The 26,674-nt window shown below is 56.5% G+C and overlaps 1 protein-coding gene across 1 annotated transcript; it reads left to right on the top strand.

The window, feature by feature from the left end:
• The first annotated feature begins 1,116 nt into the window (after positions 1-1,116).
• LOC141983506 (NFX1-type zinc finger-containing protein 1-like) lies at positions 1,117-19,146 on the top strand. Its single transcript, XM_074946706.1, is given in 13 exon segments — positions 1,117-1,453; positions 2,818-2,963; positions 3,599-3,733; positions 4,327-4,420; positions 4,980-5,112; positions 5,708-5,827; positions 6,402-6,556; positions 8,307-8,452; positions 8,908-9,018; positions 13,256-13,351; positions 14,672-14,963; positions 15,912-18,556; positions 19,036-19,146. Coding segments are annotated over 10 exon segments (3,891 nt in total). The 5' UTR covers positions 1,117-1,453; positions 2,818-2,963; positions 3,599-3,733; positions 4,327-4,338.
• Positions 19,147-26,674: the final 7,528 nt, after the last annotated feature.

Here is a 26,674-nt window from a genome sequence, read left to right as displayed (position 1 = left end):
GGTCGGTCCTCGGGCCGGTTTTGTTCAATATCTTCATTAATGAGCTGGAGGATGGTGTGGATTGCACCCTCAGCAAGTTTGCAGAGGACACTAAACTGGGAGGAGAGGTAGATACGCTGGAGGGTAGGGATAGGATACAGAGGGCCCTAGACAAATGAGAGGATTGGGCCAAAAGAAATCTGATGAGGTTCAACAAGGACAAGTGCAGAGTCCTGCACTTAGGACGGAAGAATCCCATGGACCGCTACAGACTAGGGGCCGAATGGCTCGGCAGCAGTCCTGCAGAAAAGGACCTAGGGGTTACAGTGGACGAGAAGCTGGATAGGAGTCAAGAGTGTGCCCTTGTTGCTAAGAAGGCCAATGGCATTTTGGGATGTATAAGTAGGGGCATTGCCAGCAGATCGAGGGACGTGATCGTTCCCCTCTATTCGACATTGGTGAGGCCTCATCTGGAGTACTGTGTCCAGTTTTGGGCCCCACACTACAAGAAGGATGTGGAAAAATTGGAAAGAGTCCAGCGGAGGGCAACAAAAATGATGAGGGGACTGGAACACATGACTTATGAGGAGAGGCTGAGGGAACTGGGCATGTTTAGTCTGCGGAAGAGAAGAATGAGGGGGGATTTGATAGCTGCTTTCAACTACATGAAAGGGGGTTCCCAAAGAGGATGGCTCTAGACTGTTCTCAGTGGTAGCAGATGACAGAACAAGGAGTAATGGTCTCAAGTTGCAGAGGGGGAGATTTAGGTTGGATATTAGGAAAAACTTTTTCACTAGGAGGGTGGTGAAGCCCTGGAATGGGTTACCTAGGGAGGTGGTGGAACCTCCTTCCTTAGATATTTTTATGGTCAGGCTTGACAAAGCCCTGGCTGGGATGATTTCGCTGGGGATTGGTCCTGCTTCGAGCAGGGGGTTGGACTAGATGACCTCCTGAGGTCCCTTCCAACCCTGATATTCTATGATTCTATGATTCTAGTGTGCCAGCCCTTCTCGAGGTCACCACCTCTTTGCCAGGGTCGAGCTGCAGACTCCTCCGCCCTGGGACCGCTCGCTGTAATCCCCGGGGGAACCTTGTTCCTGCAAAAGTCCTTCTCTCTCCAAGGGCCAAGCCGCAGGCTCTTCCGCCCCCCCGAAACCACTCCTCTCTGAGCCTTCAGCACGCCTGGTTCTCGTCAATCCCCCTTCGTTTTACTGCTCCCCAGTCACTTACTGCAGGAAGCGCCATCCACGGGGTGCAGTACATCCCACCTCTGCCACCAGTTGTCATGGAGTCCCTGGGCGATGCTCTGGAACTACTCCCTAAGAAGCCAGGCAGGACTCTGGTGAAGTCTCCTCTCCATGAGCAGACTGTCTGCAGGGCAAGAAGCTCACACAGCTTCCACCTTCCTGGGTTTGACCTCGGAGAATTCAGCTTCCTCTGCCCCTCCGTGCGCTTCCCACAGATGTCCACCCAGGTGGGGTCCTGTGGAAGCCAGAGGGTCCTGCCCCCCAACTCCGCAGTCAGACGTGACTCTTAGCCAGCCAGTAAAACAGAGGTTTATTAGACGACAGGAACACAGTCTAAACAGAGCTTGTAGGTACAGAGAACAGGACTCCTCAGCCGGGTCCATTTGGGAGGGCAATGAGCCAGACGACCACGTCTGCCCTTCACTCCATGTCCCCAGCCAGCCCCAAACTGAAACTCTCTCCAGCCCCACCTCCTCTGGGCTTTGTCCCTTTCCTGGGCCAGGAGGGCACCTGATTCCTTTGTTCTCCAACCCTTTAGCTCTCACCTTGCAGGGGGGAAGGGAAGGGACCAGGCCATCCGTTGCCAGGTGTGACTAACTGGGACTGTTCTTAATGTTTCCTCTGAATAGTGTGGGTGTGCCTCAGTTTCCCCTATGCAGTTCTTAAGTATCTAGGGGGTGGGATAAGGGTGTATGATCGTTGGAGAGCCCTAGAGGGCAGGTGTGTGCAGGGGTCTTGACACAGAGAATGGCTGACACCCTGTTTCCTGGCCACTGATGGCCTGGCCCTTCCCCCCTGCACGGTGAGATTGCAGCTGTTCCCCCAGCAAACCCTGTCATTGCGGCACAGCTCAATGCTGCCATCCCTCTGCCCTGCCCCTTGGAGGGGTCTGGCCCCTTCGCGGGCGCGGAGCTCCGGGCACATCCGGCCCCTTCGCAGGCGCTGAGCTCCGGGCATGGCGGGTGCTGAGCTCTGGGTACATCCGGCCCCTTTGTGGGCGCTGAGCTCCAGGTACGGCAGGCACTGAGCTCTGGGCATGGCCGGTCCCTTCGCGGGCGCTGAGCTCTGGGCACGACCGGTCCCTTTGCGGGCGCTGAGCTCTGGGCATGGCCGGTCCCTTCGCGGGTGCTGAGCTCCGGGTACGGCAGGCACTGAGCTCTGGGCACGGCCGGTCCCTTCGCGGGCGCTGAGCTCTGGGCACGGCCGGTCCCTTCGCGGGCGCTGAGCTCCGGGTCCAGCTGGCTGGAGCTATATTATCAGCCTCTCCAGTGAGGCTGTAGCACTGCCGGACATCTCACGTCGGCACGATCGCTGCCTCTCCCTGCACAATGCACCGAACAGTCCCCCTGCTTCCAGCCCTGCGCAATCCACCCTGTCCCTGTGGGACACGGGCTGGGCTAGCGGCCAGGCTCGACCTCCAGCCCCCCACATGGGGCTGATGTGACCTCCAGCGCTTGTGAGGGGTGGGAAGAGGTTCGCTGTCCTGCATTGTTCCCAGCTGAGCAGACTAGCAGCATCAGGCCAGGCCAGGCTCTGGGATGGGGGTCTGTGTGGTCAGTGCAGCCAGCCCTGCCTCTTGCCCCCCGCGCAGGGATCCTGCGGTTCCAGCCCTCCGGCGTGGTGCGCATTGGGGGAAGGAGCAGGAGTGACAAGGTGGCAGTTTGCTCCTTGAGGAACCTTCGCCAAAACCAGCTGCCAGGGCTCCTGGGGGCCGTGGAGAAGCACCAGTACGGCTGGGTACGTTGCTAGCACGTGGGGCACGGGGTGTGGGGCAGCTCTCGCACTGCGGCCCCAGCAGGCTCTGGGGTGAGCACCGTTGCATGCCCCGGGAACAGAGGTGTGGGGGAGCGAGAGCCAAGTGATCGGGTGGGCGCTGGGCAGGAGGCCCCACTCCCCCACCCCCGGAGCGCGGCTCTCCCTCCCCCGCCCTGCCCCTCTCCCCCACCCCCGAGCGCTGCTCTCCCCTCCCCCACCACACTCACTCCCCCGCCGTGCCCCGTTCACCCCCCCTACCCCTGGAGAGCGGCTCTCCCCCCCCCCCCCCAGAGCACAGCTCTCCTTCCCCCGTCCCACTCACTCCCTCCCCCGCCCTGCCCCTCTCCTCCACCCCCGAGCGCTGCTCTCCCCTCCCCCACCACACTCACTCCCCCGCCGTGCCCCACGCACCCCCCCTACCCCTGGAGAGCGGCTCTCCCTCCCCCGCCCTGCCCCACACTCCCCCCCCCAGAGCACAGCTCTCCTTCCCCCGTCCCACTCCCTTCCCTGCCCTGCCCCACTCTCCCCCTCCCCCGAGAGCACGGCTCTCCCTGCCCGCCCCGCCCCGTGCCCCGGGCCAGGAGGCTGCCCCCGGCCCACGCTCTGTTCCACCCCAGATGCGGAAGACCTTGCAGAAGCAGAAGGAGAGCATCGCCTACCGCACCGCGGTGCTGGAGCTCCTCCGCTGAGGGATCCTCACGGACACAGAGCTGGCCGCGGAGATCCGCGATGACAACCTGGCGCGCTCCTGGGTGAGGCGGGGGTGGGGAGGACATAGGACCCCGCTGCCCCTTCCCCAGGGCTGGGTTCCCCCGCCCGAGCCCAGCTGGGGTGGGCGGCTGGGGCCCCGTGTCACGGAGTACCCCGGCGATGCTCTGGAACTGCTCCCTACGAAGCAGACGACAGGAACAGGGTCTAACAGAGCTTGTAGGTGCAGAGAACAGGACTCCTCAGCCGGGTCCATTTGGGGGGGCAGTGAGCCAGACAACCACGTCTGCCCTTCACTCCATGTCCCCAGCCAGCCCCCAACTGAAACTCCCTCCAGCCCCTCCTCCCCTGGGCTTTGTCCCTTTCCCGGGCCAGGAGGTCACTTGATTCCTTTGTTCTCCAACCCTTTAGCTCTCACCTTGCAGGGGAGAAGGGCCCAGGCCATCAGTGGCCAGGAGAGTGTCGGCCATTTATGTACCCTGGCCCTTTGCTCTGCAACAATCCCACCCCTTTATCCCACCCCCTAGAGACTTAAGAAATGCCTAGGGGAAACTGAGGCACCCCTACAGTATTCAGAGGAAACATTAAGAACTGTCCCGCTCCGTCACACCCCGTCTCAGTGTCGGCCGCTCCACAGGGGTGCTTCGACATGTGCGACTGGCTGAAGATCGACCCCGGGGCAGTGCAGGAGAGGAAGCCGGCCCCGGCTCAGGGCAGGGGCAGGAAGGCAGGTGAGTGGCTGGGCAAAGGGCTGTGAGCTGCCGCAGGCTATGCTCGGAGCTCCTCCTGCGGAGCCCAGGCAGACGAACCCCCGGCCTCCCCGCGGGGTGACTGGCCCAACCCCGGGGCCCGGCCCGGCTCAGCCCCTTACGCCCTCACCCCATCTGAGCAGGGGACCGAGCCCGGGCTGGGGGAAGGGCAGCGACCTGCATGCCAGGTTTTCAGGGGGCTGCTGCAGCTGGTGATGGTGGGCGTAGGGGGCAGGACACCCGCCCCGTAATCCAGCGCGAGCTGTGGGCCTTGAGGACCTGGGGCCGGGAGGCCAGAGCCAGGCCCCAGTCCCTGAGGCTGAGCCGCACGAGGTGAGAGCTGGCCTGCTCTGCTGATGCCCCCCGGGGCAGCTCCTGCCTCTGGACCTGTGGGGCAGGATTTGGCCCTGAGCTCACGGGCCTGGGTCCCCATGGAGCTGCCACCCCGCTAGGGTGACCGGATGGGAGTGGGGGTCACAGGTGCCTGCATAAGACAAAGCCCCGAATCTCGGGACACGGGGTCACCCTGCACCGCCCCTAGGTGCGGAGGAAGAGCCCTGGCCGCGTCACAGGGATGAGCGGGCCCTGGATGACGAGGACGATTTGGACCCTTCCGAGTGGCGGCGGAGCACAGCGGAGGAGAAGTTCGCTTACATCCTCCCCGCTGAGGGCAGGTAGAGTCCGGGGCCCTGGGCAGAGACGCCACGTGCCTGTTACTGAGCTCAGCACAGCCCCAGGGCGCGGGCACAGGCCCGGCTGCTCTGCCAGCCTCATGCCGCCCTGTGTCTGCTAGACGGGCCGACGCGGCCGGGCCTCAGTGGGGAGGGGAGCCTCGCTGGGACTAGCCGGGAGCACAGGCCCCACGGCCCCTCCTGCAGCCACGGCGTTCGCTGCTGCGCAAAGCCCTCAGCCCTCACTGCCCTGCGCCAGCACCACGGCCCCGGGCCCTGCTTGGCACTGCGCCCCATCCTGCTCTGAAAGGGAGACAACGCTGCCGCGGTCTCTGGTGTCACCCCGGGAATGGCAGCTCCGGCTCCTGTCCCTGCTCTGCACCCTGCATTCCCCTGCCAGCCCGTCAGACCCGCCGTGGCAGGGGACAGCTGGGTGGCCGTGCCAGGAGCCCGCGGCCATTGGAAGGGGTGTGGGAGCTGCGGTCACCCCAGCTGCGGCTGGTGCCCTGTTGTCACGCTTGGGGTTCACACAGAGCAGGGGCCGCAGCCCCCCAAGCCCTCCCCGCGCTGCTCAGTCACTGCCCAGTCTCTCCCTCAGCTCCTCACACGATGGGCTGCGCAAATGCTTGGAGGAAGGCGACATCATGACCGACAAGGACGTCGCAAACGTGAGAGACGTCGGGGAGCTGCGGCTGAGGGATCGCTGGCGTCTCTACAGGTCTCCCGCCCCCCCTCCGGGCAGCAGCCTCCCTCCCCGAGCCCTCCAAACCACGGCATGGTCCTGCCAGGACCCTTCCCAAGCTCCCGGGGAGCCGGGACCTCTGGGAGAGGAGGGTGACACACACCAGCCGTTGACCCCAGAGACCCGAGCGCTAGCCCAGCCCTGGTCACATGAGAGAGGAGGTTAATACTCAGGGCGGCCCCAATCACACAGCTCCAGCCAGTGCAGGCCCTGCTCGTTGGTGGGAGGGGGCCCCCGGGGAGCAGGAGCTAGGTCCTTACTCTCTAGGCAGGTCCAGGCATAGCCCGTGAGTCGCACCCTGCCACCCGGGGCTGGACAAGCCTGGCCGGAGCCAGCCCGAGGGGCACCCTTGCTCTGAGGAGTCCTGCGGGAATGTGAGCCAGCCAGGCTGGCTGGCTGAGCCGGACGGCACCCTGTGGCGAGGGCAGGGGGATGGTCACATGCTGACCACTGGACTACCACGGCCCCGGCCCCAGGGGCCCCGGGGGAGGGCTGGGTCCCGACTCCAGGCGCAGCAAGCTGAGCCGCTCTCCCTGCACCATGCACGCAGGAGGTGGATGCTGGCCTACGAGCGTGAGCTGAAGGAGACGCTGGTGGCGAAGCTGGAGGAGTATGAGAAGAAAGCAGCTCAGCTAGCAGAGTTCACCTTCCAGGAAGACCTGAGGGTGCTGAAACGCAGCCGGGTCATTGGCATGACGACAACAGGTGAGAACGCTCCCAGCTGCTCCCCCCACGCACAACCTGAGACAGCCTCAGCCACGGACAGATGTTCACAGCCACAGCCTGTGAGGTCAGACAGGACCAGCAGATCATCTGCTTTCCTGTGTGGCGCAGGCCGCCAACCCCAGCCACGCCTGCTCACCAACCCCACCCCAGCCACGCCATGCCTGCTCACCAACCCCACCCCAGCCACGCCTGCTCACCAACCCCACCCCAGCCACGCCATGCCTGCTCACCAACCCCACCCCAGCCACGCCTGCTCACCAACCCCACCCCAGCCACGCCATGCCTGCTCACCAACCCCACCCCAGCCACGCCTGCTCACCAACCCCACCCCAGCCACGCCATGCCTGCTCACCAACCCCACCCCAGCCACGCCTGCTCACTAACCCCAGCACCTGGGAGGAGGGCAGGAGACCCGGCTGGCGTGTGCCACAGGCGGTGAACACCGAGGGGCGCCGGGGCCCGAGGCCCCCCGTGGCAGGGAGAGGATGAAGTGAGACCCCCAGGTAATCCTGGCAAGGGACCCACATGCTACTGTTATTTTTCAAGGCAGGGGCTGTCCATACATTACAAAACGCACTGGGGGAGAGGGTCCCTAATTGCGCATGTTTGTTTCAGTTTTAGGAGAGGCAGGTGTGTCTTGAAAAATCACCCCAAACTGTGTTAATTTATGCACAGCCCCTCAGACAGGCCCAAACCAGGCAGCACCCAGCCCCAGAACATAATCCCTGCTCCAGAGAACCTCCGGGCTAAACGGGGTCAGCACGGGAGAGCCACGGCCTGACACAGGAGGGGAGGGGACAGGAAGGTCAGGCAGCCAGGCTTGGGGACAGCACAATGGCTTGGCTGTTGGATGACAGGATAGTGTGGCCCAGTGTGGCCGTTATGTTCTTCAGGGGTCCTGGTGCTGCACGTCCAGAAGTGGCGGAAGGTTTCAATCCTCCTAGAGAAACTGCCTCTTGCGAAAGGATTTCAAGGCAGGGAGGGGGATGGTGGCTGATGGGTTGAAGAACACGACCCCTGGAAGGGGAACTGGGGCTTTCTACTGCACTGACAGGGGGGCAGGATCTGTCTGCCCCGGAGGCCATGGCAGGACAGGTCTCCGCCTAGACCCAGCTTGTACAGGGTCTGTGGGCCAGACACCAGAGACAGCCGGGGAGCTGGGGAGTGCTGAGAGCGACAGAATGCAAGCAACGCAGGCCAGGCCGTCTCCCCGGGGTGAGCACAAAGCAAACTGCCTAAGCTCTGCCTTGAAGGAACGTCCCTCTGGAGGAGGCCCTGCCCTCGGACAGGGCTACACAGACCGACCCGCCCTCTCACAAGCCTGTGCTGGTGGAGGGCCCCCGAGCTCCATGAATGGGAGCTCTGACACAGACGTCAACAGGAGCTGGAGCAGGCCTGACATCCAGTAACCGATCCCCGTGACTCTCCTGCTGCGGGGCAGACACACGCCTGGGACCACAGAAGGTGTGAAAAGCACAAAGCAGAACAGTGTTCGAGACCCCACGGCCCCTCCTGCCAATGCCAGCCTTCCAGGAGTGATGAGCACATGCTACAGATGGTAGGAAATAAAGGACACCACGCGCAGGGCGAGTGTCGTGTCTCCGAAGGGCCTCACCAGAATAGCCAGGGCACCCACTGGGCACAGCATGTCCTTGCCCTAGCGGGAATTCCCACCTGTGCCACGCTGCCCTCTCCCCATGCACTCACCCTGCTTGTTCGTTGCTCCTAGGGGCTGCCAAGTACTGAAAGCTCTTGCAGGAAATCCAGCCCCACACGGTGATTGTGGAAGAGGCAGCAGAGATCCTGGAAGCTCACGTTCTAACCTGCCTCACGCCGGCCTGCAAGCACCTCATCCTGATTGGCGATCACCAGCAGGTAAACGCAACAAAACCAGCCTCCCAAGCCCATCCACCCTAGTGCACTTCCTGCTACAGCTGCCCCCGTGTAGCCCAGGAGTCCCCTGCTGCCCCCAGGGACTGCTCCTTTCCCCTGGCATCCCTCCCCGGCACACTCTCATGACAGGCCCTGCCGTGGCACTGCTGAAATGGCACAGCCACCTGTGAGGTAGGTCCCTTGGCAGGTCAGCGGGCCACAGGAGATCAGTGGCGGGGAGGAGCCGAGAGGGGCGAGGGCGGAGTTTGTGCGTTTGCTGAGGTATTAAAGGGGAACTGTGTGATGGCCGCTACTTCCTTAGAGCTGATCCAGGAGCGCAGGAGGTTAAAGCTCCGCAGCTCCCTGGGAGCTCCGCTCTTCTGGAATCTGGTTGCCGATATCAAACTCCAGCCCCTTCCCACTGGCCAAGCACCCAGCACTGGCTCCGTGTTTTCCAGCTGCGACCCAAACCCGCCGATTACACCTTGGAGAAGAAGTATTTCCTCGGCATCTCCCTGTTCGAGCGCATGATAAATAATCAGATCCCCTATGTGCAGCTGCTCTATCAGGTGAGGGACGCTGTCCATGTCTCTGGGAGGGGCCCAGCTGCACCGATCGCTCCCCAGGCCCCTCCCTGTGGCAGGGTGTGACGATGTGACGCAGCAGGGAGGGGGGAGTGTTGACCTGGGAATGTGCCCTGGGGACGGGAGACCTGAGAGCCTGTCACCTGAGCCAGGAGGGGGAGGGGGAGGTGACACCTCTGCCCAGGAATGTGGAGGAGGCTGCAGCAGGGAACCTGCTCGGTGGGTTTAGTTTCAGTTTGGGGCTGGGTGGAGGAACACAGGGAACCCCAGGGCTGGGGTCTAAGCTCCCTGCTCCCCCAGAAGGACTTCACTGAGGGGTCCTGGGGGTACCCACAAGCTCTGTTTTGGACTGTGTTCCTGTTGTCCAATAAACCTTCTGTTTTACTGGCTGGCTGAGAGTCTCAGTGAATCCCAGGAAGAGGGGTGCAGGGCCTGGACTCCCCCACACTCCGTGACACAGGGGTAGCTGCTCGCTGCAGCCGGTGACCCTCTCAGGTAGCTGGTGGGAGGGTTGTACAGTGACAATGTGCGTTATCATCCCTGTCCACCTGGAGAGCCTCTGAGTAACTGCACTGGCCTGGCTGCGAACACAGACGGTCTCCGGAAGATCCTCACTCTGTGTCACAACTCTGGGGAGGGCTGACGGCGTCAGGGTGGGGAATAACGGCGAGTAACTGAACAGACACCAAGCCAGGACACCGCATGCACTGGGAGGCCTTGGGCTGCTCCCCAGGCCGGATCTACAAAACGTGTTTCACCAACGCAGCTGATGGGCAGAACTATGGGCAGAATTCTCCATGTCTGCTGAAATAAGCGTCTGGGTTATCGAAAGGGCTGAGCAAGAGCCCCGCTGCCTGAAGTCACTGGGAGCTGCTCAGCCCCTTTGAGCAACTGGGCACTTAGGGGCCTAAATAATGGTGGGGCAGCAGCATAGAATCATAGAATCATAGAATATCAGGGTTGGAAGGGACCCCAGAAGGTCATCTAGTCCAACCCCCTGCTCGAAGCAGGACCAAGCATCACATAGTTAACCTTGTGATTTGCTTTCTGCTTAACAGCCAGTTTTCCTAAGTGCTCGAAAAGCCACAGGCAGACTCGGAGTTTAGGTCAGAGGCGTTGCCAAGGGAACTAGCATTAATTAAAGAGAGGGAAGACAAGTGTCCAGCCAGCAGCACCATTAGAATAATGTAACCAGGCCGCATGCGCTTCACCCACTTCCTGAACAATGGGACTGAGTGTGATCAAAGAAAAGCAGGTACCTGTGACTCTCATTAATGACGCATCAGGACAGGCATCCGTAATGGAGAGCCCTATCGTAAGGATGGGTATAAGGAGCCCAGCGGCTGATGCGGTACCAGGATAGAGGCCTCAGTCAGAACTGTATCTTAGGGTTATCACGAGAAACAAATGCAGCAAATACATTGCAATTTCTGCACTAACTCATCCAATCTACACAAACCAAGGGTTTGCCCCTCACTGATTTCAAACCCCCTCAAAGTGCTGAACTTCCTTGGAAGAGGGGGCTGAAGAAATGTGGGACACTGGAAAAAAAACTCATAGCAAATCTCAATTGATGTTTTCCCCCCACAAATTGCTACCAATAATCCTGGCCCCGCAGCTGGGCTTGCCCTTGTTCCTGCTTCAGCCTGTTCTGATCCCGGCCCCTGCCCCTGCCCCTGCCCCCCTCCGGGTTCAGCTTCTAGCTTCAATCCCCAGCTCTGCCTCTAGCTTACAGCTCCAGGAGAGCCTCCGGCTCCGGCATTTGGCTCTGACCCTCCGCTCGTCCCCTGGGCCCCACGCTAAGTGGGAAGTCGAATGCCCCCTTCCACCAGCCGGCCCGTCCCGGTGACAGCAATGGTCTCGCAGAGTGGTATTTCCCGGGGGGGGGGGGGGAGGGGGGCAAACAGCCCAGGGGATGAACGGGGCAGTTCACGGTGTGCAGAGCGATTGTGTCAGGCTGCTTTCAGCTCCAGGCACGGGTGCCGACTTTCCAAAGTGCTGGGGGGTGCCCGATCCCCGCCCCTGCCCTTGCCCCCACTCCACTCCACTCCTTCCTCCAAGGCCACCCCCAGGTTCCACCTCTTCCCACCCCCACTCCACCCCTTCCTCCAAGGCCCCTCCTCTTCTGCCCCCACTCCACCCCTTCCTACAAGGCCCCGCCTCTTCTGCCCCCACTCCACCGCTTCCTCCAAGGCCCCGCCTCTTCCGCCCCCACTCCACCCCACCCCTCCCCTTCCTCCAAGGCCCCTCCTCTTCTGCCCCCACTCCACCCCTTCCTCCAAGGCCCCGCCTCTTCCGCCCCCACCGCCCCCACTCCACCCCTTCCTCCAAGGCCCTGCCTCTTCCGCCCCCACTCCACCCCTTCCCCCAAGGCCCTGCCTCTTCCGCCCCCACTCCACCCCTTCCCCCAAGGCCCTGCCTCTTCCGCCCCCACTCCACCCCTTCCCCCAGGCCACCCCCATGCTCCACCTCTTCCACCCCCACTCCACCCCTTCCCCCAAGGCCCCGCCTCTTCCGCCCCCACTCCACTCCACTCTACTCCTTCCCGTAAGGCCAGCCCCAAGCCCCGTCTCTTCTACCCCCACTCCATCCCACCCCTTTCCCCAAGGCCACACCCCCACCCCACCTCTTCCCGCCCCCACTCCACTCCACTCCTTCCCCCATGGCCCTGCCTCTTCCACCCCAACTCCACCCCTTCCCCCAGGCCACACCCATGCCCTGCCTCTTCCGCCCCCACTCCACTCCTTCCCCCAAGGCCACCCCCACACCCTACCTCTTCCCACCCCCACTCCACCCCTTCCTCCAAGGCCCCGCCCCATCCACTCCCACCCCACCTCTTCCCACCCAGTTCCGCCCCCTCCCCTGAGCATGCTGCATCCTCGCTCCTCCCCCAGCCTCCTGCCGCGAAACAGCTGACTGTGGGAGGCCTGGGGAAGGCGCTGATTCATGGGGCCTGCCAGTGGGTGGGAGGTGCTTGGGGTGGGTGGGGAGCTGCTGCTGGGTGCTCAGCACCCACTGTTTTTTCCCCATGGGTGCTCCAGTGCTGGAGCACCCACGGAGTTGGTGCCTGTGTCTCCAGGGGGGTGTTCTCTCTCATCTGAGAACATCTCATGGAGATGAATGGGCCACATCACACATGTGCAGAGCCCCTTCGCCCTAGATTAGCCCCCGAATGGATGACAGAGTCCGGAGTTCCCCTCCACTCCCCCTAACCCAGGCCAGGAGGGACAGAATCTCCTAGCCCAGCACAGATGGTAGAAAGTGTCCTTCCGAGTGCCCTCCTCTGCCCCCAGCAACTAACTCTGGTTCAGCGGCAGCCCCGAGCTGGTCTGATCCAGGCATCGGGCCAGCCGAGAGCAGTGGCAAGGTCCCCTGATGGATAGGCAGAGCTGCAGATCAGCTGCACATCCCTGGCACTGGTGTCCGAGTCACCTGACCAGTTCACCTAGAAGGGTGATGAGCCCATACCCAGGCTCCCGGCGCCTCCCGAGGGGCTGTGCCGGAGTTACCCCTTGGGAGCAGCAGGGCCTGGCACATCATGGGTGTAACAGGCCCCACTGCTTCACTCAGGTCCGCATAAGCCCAGAGAATCCAAACTGCAGCCCGCGGTGCTATGGGAAAGTGGATGGGGAATCCGCCCTCACCTCTTCTGAGATGATGCGCTCAGGATCCTGGAGCCCCCCCACTCCTGGGGGCTAGCGAGCTGCTGGGCTGGCTTGCTGAAAAACAGCCACACCCCTCTCCCAAGCCCCATGCAACAGGCAGATTTCAAGACTCCACGGTGGCTGGAGCATCCAGCCGCAACAGTAACCAAGCAACCCAGGGGGTCCTGTTTAATAAATAACTCAGACAAACCCCTAGGTATAGGGAAATGCTGTTAACATACCCACACACTCGGTGACACCATCAGGGGAACAGAAATGGTGGCTGGACGTAGCAGGGGTGGCTGCCGGGGGTGGGGGGTGATAACAGCTTTAGGATTTTGTTGCTAGATGCAGGTCCATCAGTCCCATAGTACAATCTCGTGCTGGCTTTGAGGAATGCTCCAAAATCTTCGTCAAAGAGCTAGCAGCTGCCCCCGCGAAGCGGGTGGAACTGTAGCAAACATGGAGCAAAGGGTTAATCCGGGACCAAGGGAGGTTTTGTAAAGAGTTACCAAAGAGTAACTATCCCTGGAGACTCGCTGGCGCTCAGCTGGGTGTCCCGTTCTTGTCTCAAACAGCACCGCATGCGCCCAGAGATTTCCCGGCTGCTGGTGCCGCTCTTTTACAAACAGCTCAAAGACCACAATGCCGTTGCTGAATATGAAAAGATCAAGGTAGGTGGAAACATTTTCCATAGCTGGGAAATCCGGCTGCCCGTGTCACAACGTGACAGAGCCACCTGCCAGCCCGGGCAAGAGTGTTCGGGGAGTGCGGGGAACGAGGGCATGGTTATTACCAAAGGGATTCTAATTTATTAGACGCATCCCACTGAAGCTGTTAACAAGCCCAAGGTAGAGCAAGAAACCAACTGCAGGGCTCATTTCTCCCATCCTTCTGCCTTGACTCACTGAAGGAGCCTGCCACGTGCGCCTCAGGGCAGTGTTTATTTATCAGTCTAGGTTTCCTCTGGATCCAGATGAAGCCAACAGGACCGGCTGGTGGAGACTCTGTTGGGTCCTGTGACTGGGGCATTGTGAGTGCAGCTATTTCTGCCCCACTTAGCCCTGTCAGGCAGGACTGCAGCCCCACGGTGCAGTGAATGGGGGAGTTGCCCAGGGCTGGCTTGTTTCCTTCGGTTTGTTCTCATCCTCATCTGTAGGGCTGGCTGGAGAATGCAGGGAAAAAATATCCCAGAAAACGTTTGAGGAGATTTTGAACGTTCAGCAATTTCTGGCTGCTCGGGAAGCTGGAGGGAAACAAAAGGAAATGTGCTCAGCTAACCATTCAGGGAGGATTTCTGCAAAACAATTGAAATTTCAAAAACTTTTCCAACCAGCCGTAGTCATTTTTCTGTGTGCGCGCCTAGGTGTCTGGAGTGGGGGCCCTTCCTTCTGGCTGGGGAGGCCAAGGGGAGTTTTAATGGTTAATATACACACACGAAAAGAGGCGCTTTGAAGGAAAAATAAACACATGGGGTGCCCTAAGCACTAAATCCTCCTTCCTCCCAGAGGGAACAGGCTCCTTCATGCTCATCCTCTGCACCTTAGTTTTAAACAAGTCTCAGACCCGTAATTCTATGCTACCGCTGAGGTGTGACCGGCAGTGTCAGGAACTGGGATGTGAACCCGTCTCCATGGGAGATGAGCTGCAAACAGGCAAAGCCCAATGACTCATGACTGAATGCTGGAGGGGTGCAGAAGCTGCAGGCAGGGCGCCATTCGCAGCCCACAGTAACAGCAGCTCGCCGCCCCCTCGCCCGCCCAGCACCGGCCCTTGTGTTACTGGCACAGAATGGCCGCTCAGTCCCTCCCCTCGGCTGCGGCCAAATGAGCTGGTACCACCTGTAAAGCTCTTTGGGACAAAGGGGGTTAAAGGAATAGCAAGAGTTACAGGGCGGTTACTGGATCCCAGCTCCTTTGCCTCGGGTGGGACAGCTCTGCCTCCTCCCACTCATTTTAAGAAATGCTCAGTGTGCCAACTCTCCCTGTCTGCAGGGCGTGGAGAACAGCGTCTTCTTCATCCAGCACACAGCGGCCGAGAGCCACAGCGCTGACTCCGAGAGCTACAGGAACGAGTTTGAGGCTTCCTTCCTGGTCTCATTGAGCAGATACCTCCTGGATCAGGGATATGACCAGAGCCAAGTCACCGTTCTGACCCCCTAACATGGCCAGGTGCTGAAGATCCGCACGCTGATGAGGCGCAGGGACATGGGAGAGGTGGCTGTCCACGCCGTGGATGACTTCCAAGGGGAGGAGAATGACATCATTCTTCTCTCGCTGGTACGAAGCAACAGAGAATCATAGAATCATAGAATATCAGGGTTGGAAGGGACCCCAGAAGGTCATCTAGTCCAACCCCCTGCTCGAAGCAGGACCAATTCCCAGTTAAATCATCCCAACCAGGGCTTTGTCAAGCCTGACCTTAAAAACCTCTAAGGAAGGAGATTCTACCACCTCCCTAGGTAACGCATTCCAGTGTTTCACCACCCTCTTAGTGAAAAAGTTTTTCCTAATATCCAATCTAAACCTCCCCCATTGCAACTTGAGACCATTACTCCTCGTTCTGTCATCTGCTACCATTGAGAACAGTCTAGAGCCATCCTCTTTGGAACCCCCTTTCAGGTAGTTGAAAGCAGCTATCAAATCCCCCCTCATTCTTCTCTTCTGCAGACTAAACAATCCCAGCTCCCTCAGCCTCTCCTCATAAGTCATGTGCTCTAGACCCCTAATCATTTTTGTTGCCCTTCGCTGGACTCTCTCCAATTTATCCACATCCTTCTTGTAGTGTGGGGCCCAAAACTGGACACAGTACTCCAGATGAGGCCTCACCAGTGTCGAATAGAGGGGAACGATCACGTCCCTCGATCTGCTCGCTATGCCCCTACTTATACATCCCAAAATGCCATTGGCCTTCTTGGCAACAAGGGCACACTGTTGACTCATATCCAGCTTCTCGTCCACTGTCACCCCTAGGTCCTTTTCCGCAGAACTGCTGCCTAGCCATTCGGTCCCTAGTCTGTAGCGGTGCATTGGATTCTTCCATCCTAAGTGCAGGACCCTGCACTTATCCTTATTGAACCTCATCAGATTTCTTTTGGCCCAATCCTCCAATTTGTCTAGGTCCTTCTGTATCCTATCCCTCCCCTCCAGCGTATCTACCACTCCTCCCAGTTTAGTATCATCTGCAAATTTGCTGAGAGTGCAATCCACACCATCCTCCAGATCATTTATGAAGATATTGAACAAAACCGGATTGGTTTCCTCCAGGATAAAAAACGGCTCTGTGTGACTTTGTCATGGGCCAGGAAGGGATTCTATTGCATTGGAAACCTAGCCGGCATTGCAGCTGGGTCCAACAGCAAACTGTGGAAAGATATTCTACGTCTCCTAAAGAGAAATAAACTTACCGGGGAAGGGCTGACGCTGGTGTGTCAAAATCACCCCGATACCAAGACAGTGGTGAAGGAGAGTTCGGACTTCAGTAAAATCCCTGACGGAGGCTGCACGCTCCAGTGCCAAACCCGGCTGGAATGCGGCCACCCCTGCGCACGCCGCTGCCACCCACACGACAGGGATCACGGCCTATACGTTTGCCAGTTCCCGTGCTCCAAGCTGTGTGAGCTCAACCACAGGTGTCCCAGAAAGTGCAAGGAACCTTGCGAACCTTGTTCCGTGGAAGTGGAAAAAGTCATTCCAAAGTGTGGGCACCTCCAGACAGTCCCCTGTCACATGCCAGCTGATCACTGGCTCTGCCAGGAGCCATGTAAGCAGCTTCTGGAATGCAAACACCCATGCACGCGCCGCTGTGGGGAAGCCTGCAGCACCTGCAGGTGCAAGGAAATGATTGATGTTACTCTGCCCTGTTCTCACGTAATGAGAACGGAATGCTACAAGCAGAAAATGCCTCCGATCTGCCTTGAGACATGCAAACAGAAACTTGAGTGTGGACACCACTGCAAAGGAAACTGCTATGAATGTGTGCAGGGCAGGCTGCACGTCCACTGCCGTAACAAGTGCACAAGGGTCCTTCTGTGTTCCCACCAGTGCCAGGAATCGTGTTTTGAGAACTGTCCTCCATGCAAGAGGAAATGCTCCAACAAGTGCCGACACAGCTGCTGTGATAAGCCCTGCGGGGAGATCTGTTTCCCCTGTATACAGCCCTGTTCCTGGAAATGCAGGCACTACCGGTGTACGCAGCTGTGCTCCGAGAAGTGCAATCGCCCCCGCTGCAATGAGCCCTGCCAAAAATCACTCAGCTGCAGCCACCCCTGCGCAGGCCTCTGTGGAGAGCCGTGTCCTCCCAAGTGTCGCACATGCCACAGAGACGAGCTGGCAGAGATTTTCTTTGGGGCCGAAGACGAGCCGGATGCCCATTTCGTTGTCTTAGAAGACCGTGGACACGTTCTGGAGGTGCAGGGCCTGGATCGCTGGATGGATGGTGAGCCAGACAACAGTCAGACCCAACACGTCCAGCTGAAGGCGTGCCCCAGATGCGCGACACCCATCCAGCACAACACGCGTTACAACAACGTGATCAAGGCCATACAGCAAAAAATCGAGGCGATCAAATTGAAGATTCAGGGAAACAGGGAAGAACTTGAAGCTGGAAAGCAGCAACTGCTCCTTCGGCTGAACAGCGACAGAGACCTCGTGGCCTGGGCGGGTATGGAAAGAAGCATTATGAACACTGTCTCCCGTCAGAGCCTTCTGGACTTGGAGAACACCCTAAATTTCTTCGCAAGTCTCTCCAGATTGAAGCAGCAGGCACAGAAGTGCACAGTGGCGAGAGAACGCAACCTGAAAAGGAAGACAGAGGCCGTGGAGCGCTGGCTCATCAGAAACAGACACGCCCTCACGGCGCAGCAGCTCAGGGAATGCAGGAATGAGATCACGAGGATATCGTACCTGGGAAACATCTTCGAGCGGCTGAGTGGCTACGAAAACAAACAAGCGTCGTTATCCACCGAGGCCGTGGCACTTGCTAACGAAGCCATAGGCGTCCTCCAGCGGCAGGACCCTTTCACCCAGAGTCGGGAGGAATCTCTCCAGAGGGTGCTGGAGAAGATTGAGGAGTGGCTTCCTGCTACAGGACTGCAGCTCTCCGAGGCAGAGAGGGTCATGATAACAGAGGCCATGCAATTCGGCAGGGGCCACTGGTACAGATGCCCTCAGGGCCATTTGTACACTATTGGGGAATGCGGCCGCCCAATGCAGCAGAGCAGCTGCCCCGAGTGTGGAGCTACCATTGGGGGGCAAAACCACGCTCTCACTCGGGATAACGTCGCCGACGATCAAATACTGGAACCCGCTAGATCACAGGAGCGAGAACCACGTCTACAGGATAGTATCTTAGCTCTGCCCAACTCCAGCGATCAGCCATGGTCACCCACCTGCTGCCCGCCCAGCCCCCACCCTCAGCCGGACTCGCCGCCCCCTCCCCTGCCCAGCCCCCACCTTCAGCCAGATTCGCCGCCCCTTCAGACACCCAGCCCCCACCTTCTGCCAGACTCGCCGCCCCCTCCCGTGCCCAGCCCCCACCTTCAGCCAGATTCACCGCCCCTTCAGACACCCAGCCCCCACCCTCAGCCGGACTCGCCGCCCCCTCCCCTGCCCAGCCCCCACCTTCAGCCAGATTCGCCGCCCCTTCAGACACCCAGCCCCCACCTTCAGCCAGACTCGCCGTCCCCTCGCCCGCCCAGCCCCGGCCCTCAGCCAGACTCGCCGTCCCCTCGCCCGCCCAGCCCCGGCCCTCAGCCGGACTCGCCGTCCCCTCGCCCGCCCAGCCCCCGCCCTCAGCCGGACTCGCCGTCCCCTCGCCCGCCCAGCCCCGGCCCTCAGCCGGACTCGCCGTCCCCTCGCCCGCCCAGCCCCGGCCCTCAAGTGGTCTTGCCGCCCTCTCGCCCGCCCAGCCCCCACCCTCAGCCAGACTCACCCCCCTCTCGTCCACCCAGCCCCCCACCCTCAGGCCGACTCACCAATCCAGCTCCCCCTGCCTGCCAGCCTTGCCAACCCCTCAGCCCCCCAACCCCCCTGCCAGCTGGCCTTGCCAACCCCCTGCCTACTGTCAGGCACCGCAGGCCTCGAACCCAGGCCCGTGGGCACGCCAAGCGGGAACCTTACTCCTTCTGCCACCGCGCGGCAAGGCAGGGAAACGGCTGCTAATGCTCCCCCTGCTGCGTCAGCAGGGTCCGGGGACTAACAGCAGCTGCTGATTGGACACCACTGGGCATAAAGCTTGGCGTGCCTGGGCCACCCCTTGCCTGAGCAATCTGGCCAGGCCTGGCGCTGACCGGGCCCCTACAACCAAGTTCCTGGCTCCTTGCCCGGTTCCCCCTCCTTATGCCTCATCCTGACCCCAGTTACTGACGCCGGCCTTCACACCTGACGTGGCTTCTGACTCTGACTTGTCCTGCCACCCTTGGTGTGATTCCTGCCCACGAGCCGACTCTGCTCTGAGCTTTGACCGGTAGGTGGGACTGCCCGTGTATGGGTCCTGACAGTTTGCTCAGACCACCTCGGTCTCTTCTAGGCCTTGTTGCTGAACCCCTGAACTGAGTATGGACACTGCTGGGTCTTCCGCCACACTGAAGCCCCAGGGGCCTGTGCATCTGCGGGAACACACCACTGTCCTCCAGGCTGAGAACCAGAGCCTGAGAGATCACGTATGGCAACTGCAGACAGAAAATTTCTCCCTGTGGGAACACATTGCAGCTCTCGGAGCAGCTGCAGGTACCCACGTCTCCCCTTGTGACACCAGCTAGAGTTCCGCTCGCAGAGAGATACCATGGCACCATCTGCAAGTTTTGCATGTTTATTACCCAGTGCAGACTCCTGTTTATGCTCCAACCCCAGGAATATGCCATGGACCAGGTCAAGGTGGGGCAGCTACTTAACTTGCTTACTGCAGAGGGTCTAGCAAAGGCTAGAGCAGGATCACCCCATGCTGACATGCTGGGCTTCTTTCCTGCAAGCATTTGCTACCATTTGTGACAAATCAGCTAAAGCTCACACCGCAGAGACTGCCTTACATATGCACCGGGAAACTCTGGGGTTGGCCCCTTCCTATGTCGCCCAGTTTAGACACTTGGCCACAGACAGCCTCTGGGATGATGTCACACTCCTCCATCAGTTTCAGTTCAATCAGTGTGATGAATTAAAGGACGAGCTGACATGGGTAGGCTCTCCTGCCAAGTTGGAGGCTTTTATGGACCTGTGTATCAGGACAGACACCAGGCTTCATGAATGACAAATGGAACGCAGGAAGACTCCGTCTACATTCTGCACCTGCCCAAGATTCAGCCCTCAGACTCAAGGAAGCCTGGCCCTGGTCAAGCCCACACAGATAGATGTGGTGCAGCCCCACCTGTCTCCAGGCATGTGAGTGCACCAGAGATGGGAAAGCCTGTTTCTCCTGTGGAGGAGCGGGACACAGCATCCATGAGCCTGACCAAAATCTCCACCAGCTTGATGATGGGAAAAGATTGCCCCCCAGGCTCAGCTAAGGTCCCGACTTGAGTTTGGGCACCACCACTGACAGATCCCAAGGGGATTCCTCCCCACTTCTACAAATTCCCCTGCAATTGCAGATCGCACAGGACACATGGGTCCTTCCTATGCAAAGGGCCTTGACTGACTCGGGAGTGGGGGATAATTTCATGTATTTTTTCACAGCCCAATGTCACATTCCAGGGTGCAATCTGGACCAGTGAGGGGCTGTGTCAGCACCTGCCCTGCAATCTTGGGTGCCTCACAACGCTTTGTTGTAGTAGCTCCCAGCCTAGGCCACTCACAAACAGCCTGCCAGTCACACCCTGAGTGTCTGTGTGTAGCCACAGCCCTGGGCCAGCAGCTCTGACCCCCACAGCCTGCCAGCAACACACCAGCCGCCCTGTGGCTTCCAGAAGCCTTGGTTACTAACTGCAGGGTGACCCTAGCACACTCCCAGTCCCAAATTTCCCCCCAAAAGAGGTATTTGGCACAAGAGCCCTGCGTGGGACTATTTTTTTAATCCCGCTCCCGCTGCAAAGACCTTAGATCCCGCAAATCCCGCAAGAAAGACTGATTCCCCCAAGCTCCTGAACCCCCCCCACCCCTCCAAAAGGTCAGTTAATATTATTTACAGTAACTCCTCACTTAAAGTCATCCCGGTTAACATTGTTCCATTGCTTCGTTGCTGATCAATTAGGGAACATGCGCGTGTAAAGTTGTGCAATGCTCCCTTCTAACGTCCTTTGGCAGCCACCTGCTTTGTCCACTGCTTGCAGGAAAAGCAGCCCTTTGCAGCTAGCTTAGGGGGGGATTCGAACCAGGGTGGGCCGGCAGCCCCCCATCAGCTTCCCGCTCCCCTAAGTTCCCTGTGCAACAGCTGCCCAGCAGGTTAGCAATTGCCGGGAGTTCAGCTGTCCCTCCCCCACTGCCCTGTGCTGCTCCTGCCCTCTGCCTTGGAGCTGCTCCCAGAGACTCCTGCTTGCTGTATGGAGGAAGGGGGGAAGAGGGAGGCTAATGTCAGAGTGTCCCCCTCCACCCTGCTCCTGCACCCCGCTTACCCCATCTTCCATAGAGCAGGGGGCACACATGACAGGGCTCAGAACAGAGGGAGCTTCTAGGCAGTAGCTGCTGTCTCAGGTCTCAGCAAGCTGATTTAATTAACAAGGCAATGTACTTAAGCCTGGGGTCAACTACTTAAAGGGGAAATGCGCATCTTTCTCTCTCAGACAGGGTGTGCGTCTCTGTCTGCTATGCTGCCTCCCCTCCCTCCATGCTTGCTGCCTTGGAGAGTGTGACTACATTAACAACGAGTTAACCCTTGAGGGCTCAGCCAAATGCTAGTTCATCATTTAGCAGTAAGGCATTCCCTGGGAAACATCCCACCCTCTGACTTCACCACTTCAACTCAGCTTCACAATCATCATTGCTGTGTACCAGTATTAAATTGTTTGTTTAAAACTTAGACTGTGTGTGTGTGTGTGTGTGTGTGTGTGTGTGTGTGTGTGTGTGTGTGTGTGTGTGTGTGTGTGTGTGTGTGTGTGTGTGTGTGTGTGTGTATATATATATATATATGACAGTGTGTGTATATATATCTTTTGTCTGGTGAAAAAAATTTCCCTGGAACCTAACCCCCTCATTTACATTAAATCTTATGGGGAAATTGGATTCACTCAACATTGTTTCGCTTAAAGTCGCATTTTTCAGGAACATAACTATGTTAAGTGAGGAGTTACTGTATATGGAAACAGAATTCAGACATAAGTTTTACCACTAAAAGAATAAAGCAAATCATGCTTAAACCATGTAAAAAACCCCTTTAACTCCTGTGATGATAGACATCAAATCGCTTTCTATTCCTCGCTAAAATTTAAGTATTAAAACCTTTATTTAAAAAAAAATTTAGTGTTTCTCTGCAAACTACCGCAGACTGGTTTTTTGCTCCCCGAGTCCCGCCTGCAACAAAGTACATTTTACCTGCTCCTGCTATTATAGCAGTGGGTTCTGTGGGATCCCAGTCCCGCTACAGGACTCTCTTCTGCATGGTCCAGCTTCTCCTGGACAGTTCAGATAGTAAAGGTCAAGGGTCAATATTCGACAGTTTTCTACCTTCACCAGAGTTACCAAACAGCTCAGTTTAACCACTGGATTAGTTTAGGTTTATAAAACAAGTTTATTTACCTACAGAGATAGTGATTAAGTGAGTACAAGTGTAGGGCATTAAAGTAAAAGATGGTTACAAGAGAAATAAAGACAAAAATACTTTCTAGTAGCTAAAGCTTAACAAGAAACTTACACTTGGTTCAGGGTAAACTCCTACCACATGTTCTCAGCAACGCTGCTGAGCAAAATCTCATGTCAGGATCCGCCTCCAAAGTTAAAGGGTGAGATGAGATTTTTCAGCTGCTCTGTGTAAGGAAGACAGCACTAAGAGCGCTGCATGGCCACCACCAGCTGAAGCAGGGAGAGATTGGAATTAAACTTGTTGGCAGGGTCAGGGTTAGGGTCTACTTAGACATGGATAGTTTACAAGTGTGGAGGGTTAATAGTTAACACTGGTAACAGTGACAGGAGAGAAGGCGCTCTCAGGGAAAAGAAGATAGAGAAAGTAAGCAAAATAACTCTCCTATAAAGAATAATTAAACTGTGTGAATGTAAGTGTTTGGGATAATAAAGCTGGATGTTTTTGTGTTTGTTATGATTTAGATGTTTAAGGATTTGCTGTCAGTATTCTGTGAGTGACTGGTCATCACATATGGAATGTGACCACTTGAAGCAATTTAAAAACTGTATGATATTGCAATTTTGAATACTTAAAGTCAATTAGGATAGATACACATTATGCCTTGTTAAGAAAATTTATGGATTCTTTATTTTCTTAATAAATTTATTGTATTAGGGAATATTGTGTTAATAAACAATATTTTTGTTTTCAAAGAATACTGTCTGAGTTTCAATCCTTTGAGCAGAAGACTGGATCCATGTCCTTCCAAGGATCAACAGAACTAGTCTGTCCTGGGGAGTCCTCCACAGGTTGGAGAGAAACCCCCTGGCAAAACCCTGGTAAATCCTCTAAAGTGGGCCCACCCCCTTTTACCTACCAAAACAGACAAATGAATAGACTGAGTTATTGGAGTAGGCAGGCCATTGAGGGGCGACTAAAGTCTTATGGGGGGGGGGGGGTAATCAGGGCTGGTTCCAGGAAAAGGATTCAAATAGAGAAGTGAACAAAACCAAAGGTGTGGGCTGGGCTGGAGGAAAGAGAATGACCTGTAGGTGTTAGGTGCTGGGCATGCCTGGAGGGAGAGGAGGCAGAAAAGGATGCCACCGTGGTCAGAGAGATGGTTTTTAGATTATGACCCCACAACAGAACGGGCAAGAGCAAAATATCTGCTCCTGAAAAGCAAACCAGCTAGAACACCTGGTCCCGAGTTGTGCTGACAAGAAGAAAACATTAAGAAATCTAATTTAAAAAGTTCTTCAAGGACTTTGTGAAGGAAAAAGGGTAGATCATGGAGTCCTGCACCCAGCTCCCCCCAGTGACACAGTAAGCCTTCAGTCCTCCAGATGCAGAAGGACTTAGGAAGATGATGTAGGACAAAGGGCAGGTAAAGGAAGCACTCTCTGATGAAGGATGGACATACCTAGTACAACAGAGTAAGAACAAAAGGCACGGGACCATTACTAGCATTTCTCCACTCCTCCCTTCCTCCACCTTTTTGCTTTTTCTTTACTGATTTTACTTCCTCTTGGATTCTGTAGTTAGGGTGAGGATTTTCCCGTGTGATTTTTTGGGAGGCTCAGCTCTCTTCGCTCAGGGCTGGGGAATGGGCTCTCTAAGTACAGCTGACAGATTGTGCTTTATTCACTTTGTTCTGTCCTCTTATTCTCAACAACACCTAAAGTGCATTTAATTGAAGCTCTGTAGGAAGAAGCATGTGACACACGATGGCGTCCTAGATGCTATAGTAATACAAATAATAACTTACAGTCAATTTAATCTCACACCAAAGTGACTAGTACCTCCACATATAAACAAAATGACACATGCTCCTTAAGAACTGGGCAGGTAGGAAGGATGCAACCAGCTGTTTAGACCTAAACAATCTAGAAGCCAACAGCCATCCCACAGAAGTCACGCTGACCACGAGAGGCCACCCAGAGGATTGAGGTGCATTGTGCTAGGTCCTGTGTACGCCTGGAGGACAGGTGTTAAACGTAGGACTTGCCCATGGATCCAGCCTGCACTGATGGATTGATGTGGCCCTAACTCTTTTAAAATGATGATCACAGACACGTACATCATGGTTGCCAGGTTAACATTCTAATTAAGAATGGCACCATCCTCCAGCGCTTGCAGACAACCTGGAACAATGAGCCCGATCCGGGTCCCTGCCCCAACAACTATATCCCTCTGCCCCACACTCACCCCTTTGCCCACTCCCTTTAGTTCTTGTTAAGCTCTCCCTTGCGTAGCTCTCCTGGCCTCTAAGCTGTCTGGGGCAGAGTGGTCGCTCCCCATTCTGTAAGGCTCCCTGAGATGGATTTGACCTAGTCCCGGTTTAAGTATGGGAAGTTGACCGGCCATAGTTGAAGGTGAGGGAAGTATGTCTACAACACAGGCCCTGGGGTGCTTTTGTGACTGCCCTGAGCATCCCCAGACCAACGGTTAGACACTTCCCAGCTCAGTGTGACTGGCCAGTTTTGATGCACCAGTTGCCTCCCCCTTCCTTTTGGCATTTTTTTTCTGGGTGCACCTGGCATCTTGCTTGGGTGATGCAAGGCAGGGAGCATTGCCCAGCATCACTGCCTCACACTGGATCATTTCACTTTCTTCCCTCTTTTTGCATGTGTCGTTCATAAATACAATGGTTGAGTTCTCTCCCTTTGTGTGGTGGCGTACAATCAACAAAACCAAGGCCCTGGCAAGAGAGCCACAGGGTAATTTGATTACAACATCCTGAAAATCCTACCCAATCCTCACAACAGGCACGGGCCAGCTCCTTCAATCATCAATCAGTAGTGCCACCGCTTGCTTTTCCAGCAAAAGGGATACAGGCCCAAATCACAGGTCACAGCCCAAAACAGTCCATTAATTAAACTAGCCAGAACTCAAGCAAGATTGTGTGTTCATCCCCTGCCCGCTGTATCTCTGCCATAGAGCTGCTAACGTGGGGGCAGCCAAATCGCAGCGTCGCCAACCCCAAATGTCCAAAAATCCTGAGTCAGGCTCACCAAAAATCATGAGAGTTCATTAATTTTTATCATTAAATGTATCATTAAATCATTAAATTTACAAGATTATGTAAAAACAACAGATTTGGGGCGCTTTGTATTCGCCTCCCGCTGTTTGAGCCTTTCGGGTGCACGGGGGTCACGTGTTGAAGCTTTCCCTGCAACCACGAAGGCTAGAAACTTACTTTTTCTTTAAGAACAAAGGCTGAAGTCAGCTGGGCTTTAAGGAAAACAATAATTATCATAAGACTCAAGACAAAATCCTGAGTTGGCAACAGTGAAATTAGCTTGAATGCAATTGATCTCCCCTGCGCCAAGCAGCAGCCTGCTTCAGCGGGGGACCAGCCCCTGCTCACCAATGGAATCAGTGCAAATGGAGACTAGGGACACCATCCCTGCCCATTCTGGCTAAAGCCAACGATGAACCTATCCTCCATGAATTTATCTAGTCCTTTTTTGAACCCTGTTATAGTCTTGGCCTTCACAACATCCTCTGGCAAGGAGTTCCACAGGTTGACTGTGCGTTGTGTGAAAAAAGACTCTCTTTTGTTTTAAACCTGCTGCCTATTAATTTCATTTGGTGGCCCTAGTTCTTGTGTTATGAGAAGGAGTAAATAACACTTCCTTATTTACTTTCTCCACACCACTCATGAGTTTTTGACCTTGATCACATCCCCCCTTAGTTGTCTCCTTTCCAAGCTGAAAAGTCCCAGTCTTATTAATCTCTCCTCATAGGCAGCTGTTCAATACCCCATATCATTTTTGTTGCCCTTTTCTGAACCTTTTCCAATTCCAACATATTCCATAGTATTCAAGATGTGGGCGTACCATGGATTTATACAGAGGCAATATGATGCTTTCTGTTTTATTCTCTATCCCTTTCTTAATGATTCCCAGCAGTCTGTTCGCATTTTCGACTACCGCTGCACATTGAGTGGAGGTTTTCAGAGAACTATCCACACTGACTCCAAGATCTCTTTCTTGAGTGGAAACAGCCAATTTAGACCCCATCATTGTATAGGTATAGTTGGGATTATATTTTCCAATGTGCATTACTTTGCATTTATCAGCACTGAATTTCATCTGCCATTTTGTTGCCCAGTCACCCAGTTTTGTGAGATCTCTTTGTAGCTCTTCACAGTCTGCCTGGGACTTAACTATCTTGAGCAATTTTGTATCATTTGCAAATTTTGCCACCTCACTGTTTACCCCCGTTAGTGGTATCTATAGATCACTGGCAACTTGTTGCAATAGCCCCGGTAATGGCAGTGGTCATTC

This window comes from Natator depressus, chromosome 2, assembly GCF_965152275.1.
Source record: "Natator depressus isolate rNatDep1 chromosome 2, rNatDep2.hap1, whole genome shotgun sequence".
In the NCBI taxonomy this organism is placed as follows: Eukaryota; Metazoa; Chordata; order Testudines; family Cheloniidae; genus Natator; species Natator depressus.
Note: the sequence above shows the minus strand (reverse complement) of the source record. Positions and strands in the feature narration are given on the sequence as shown.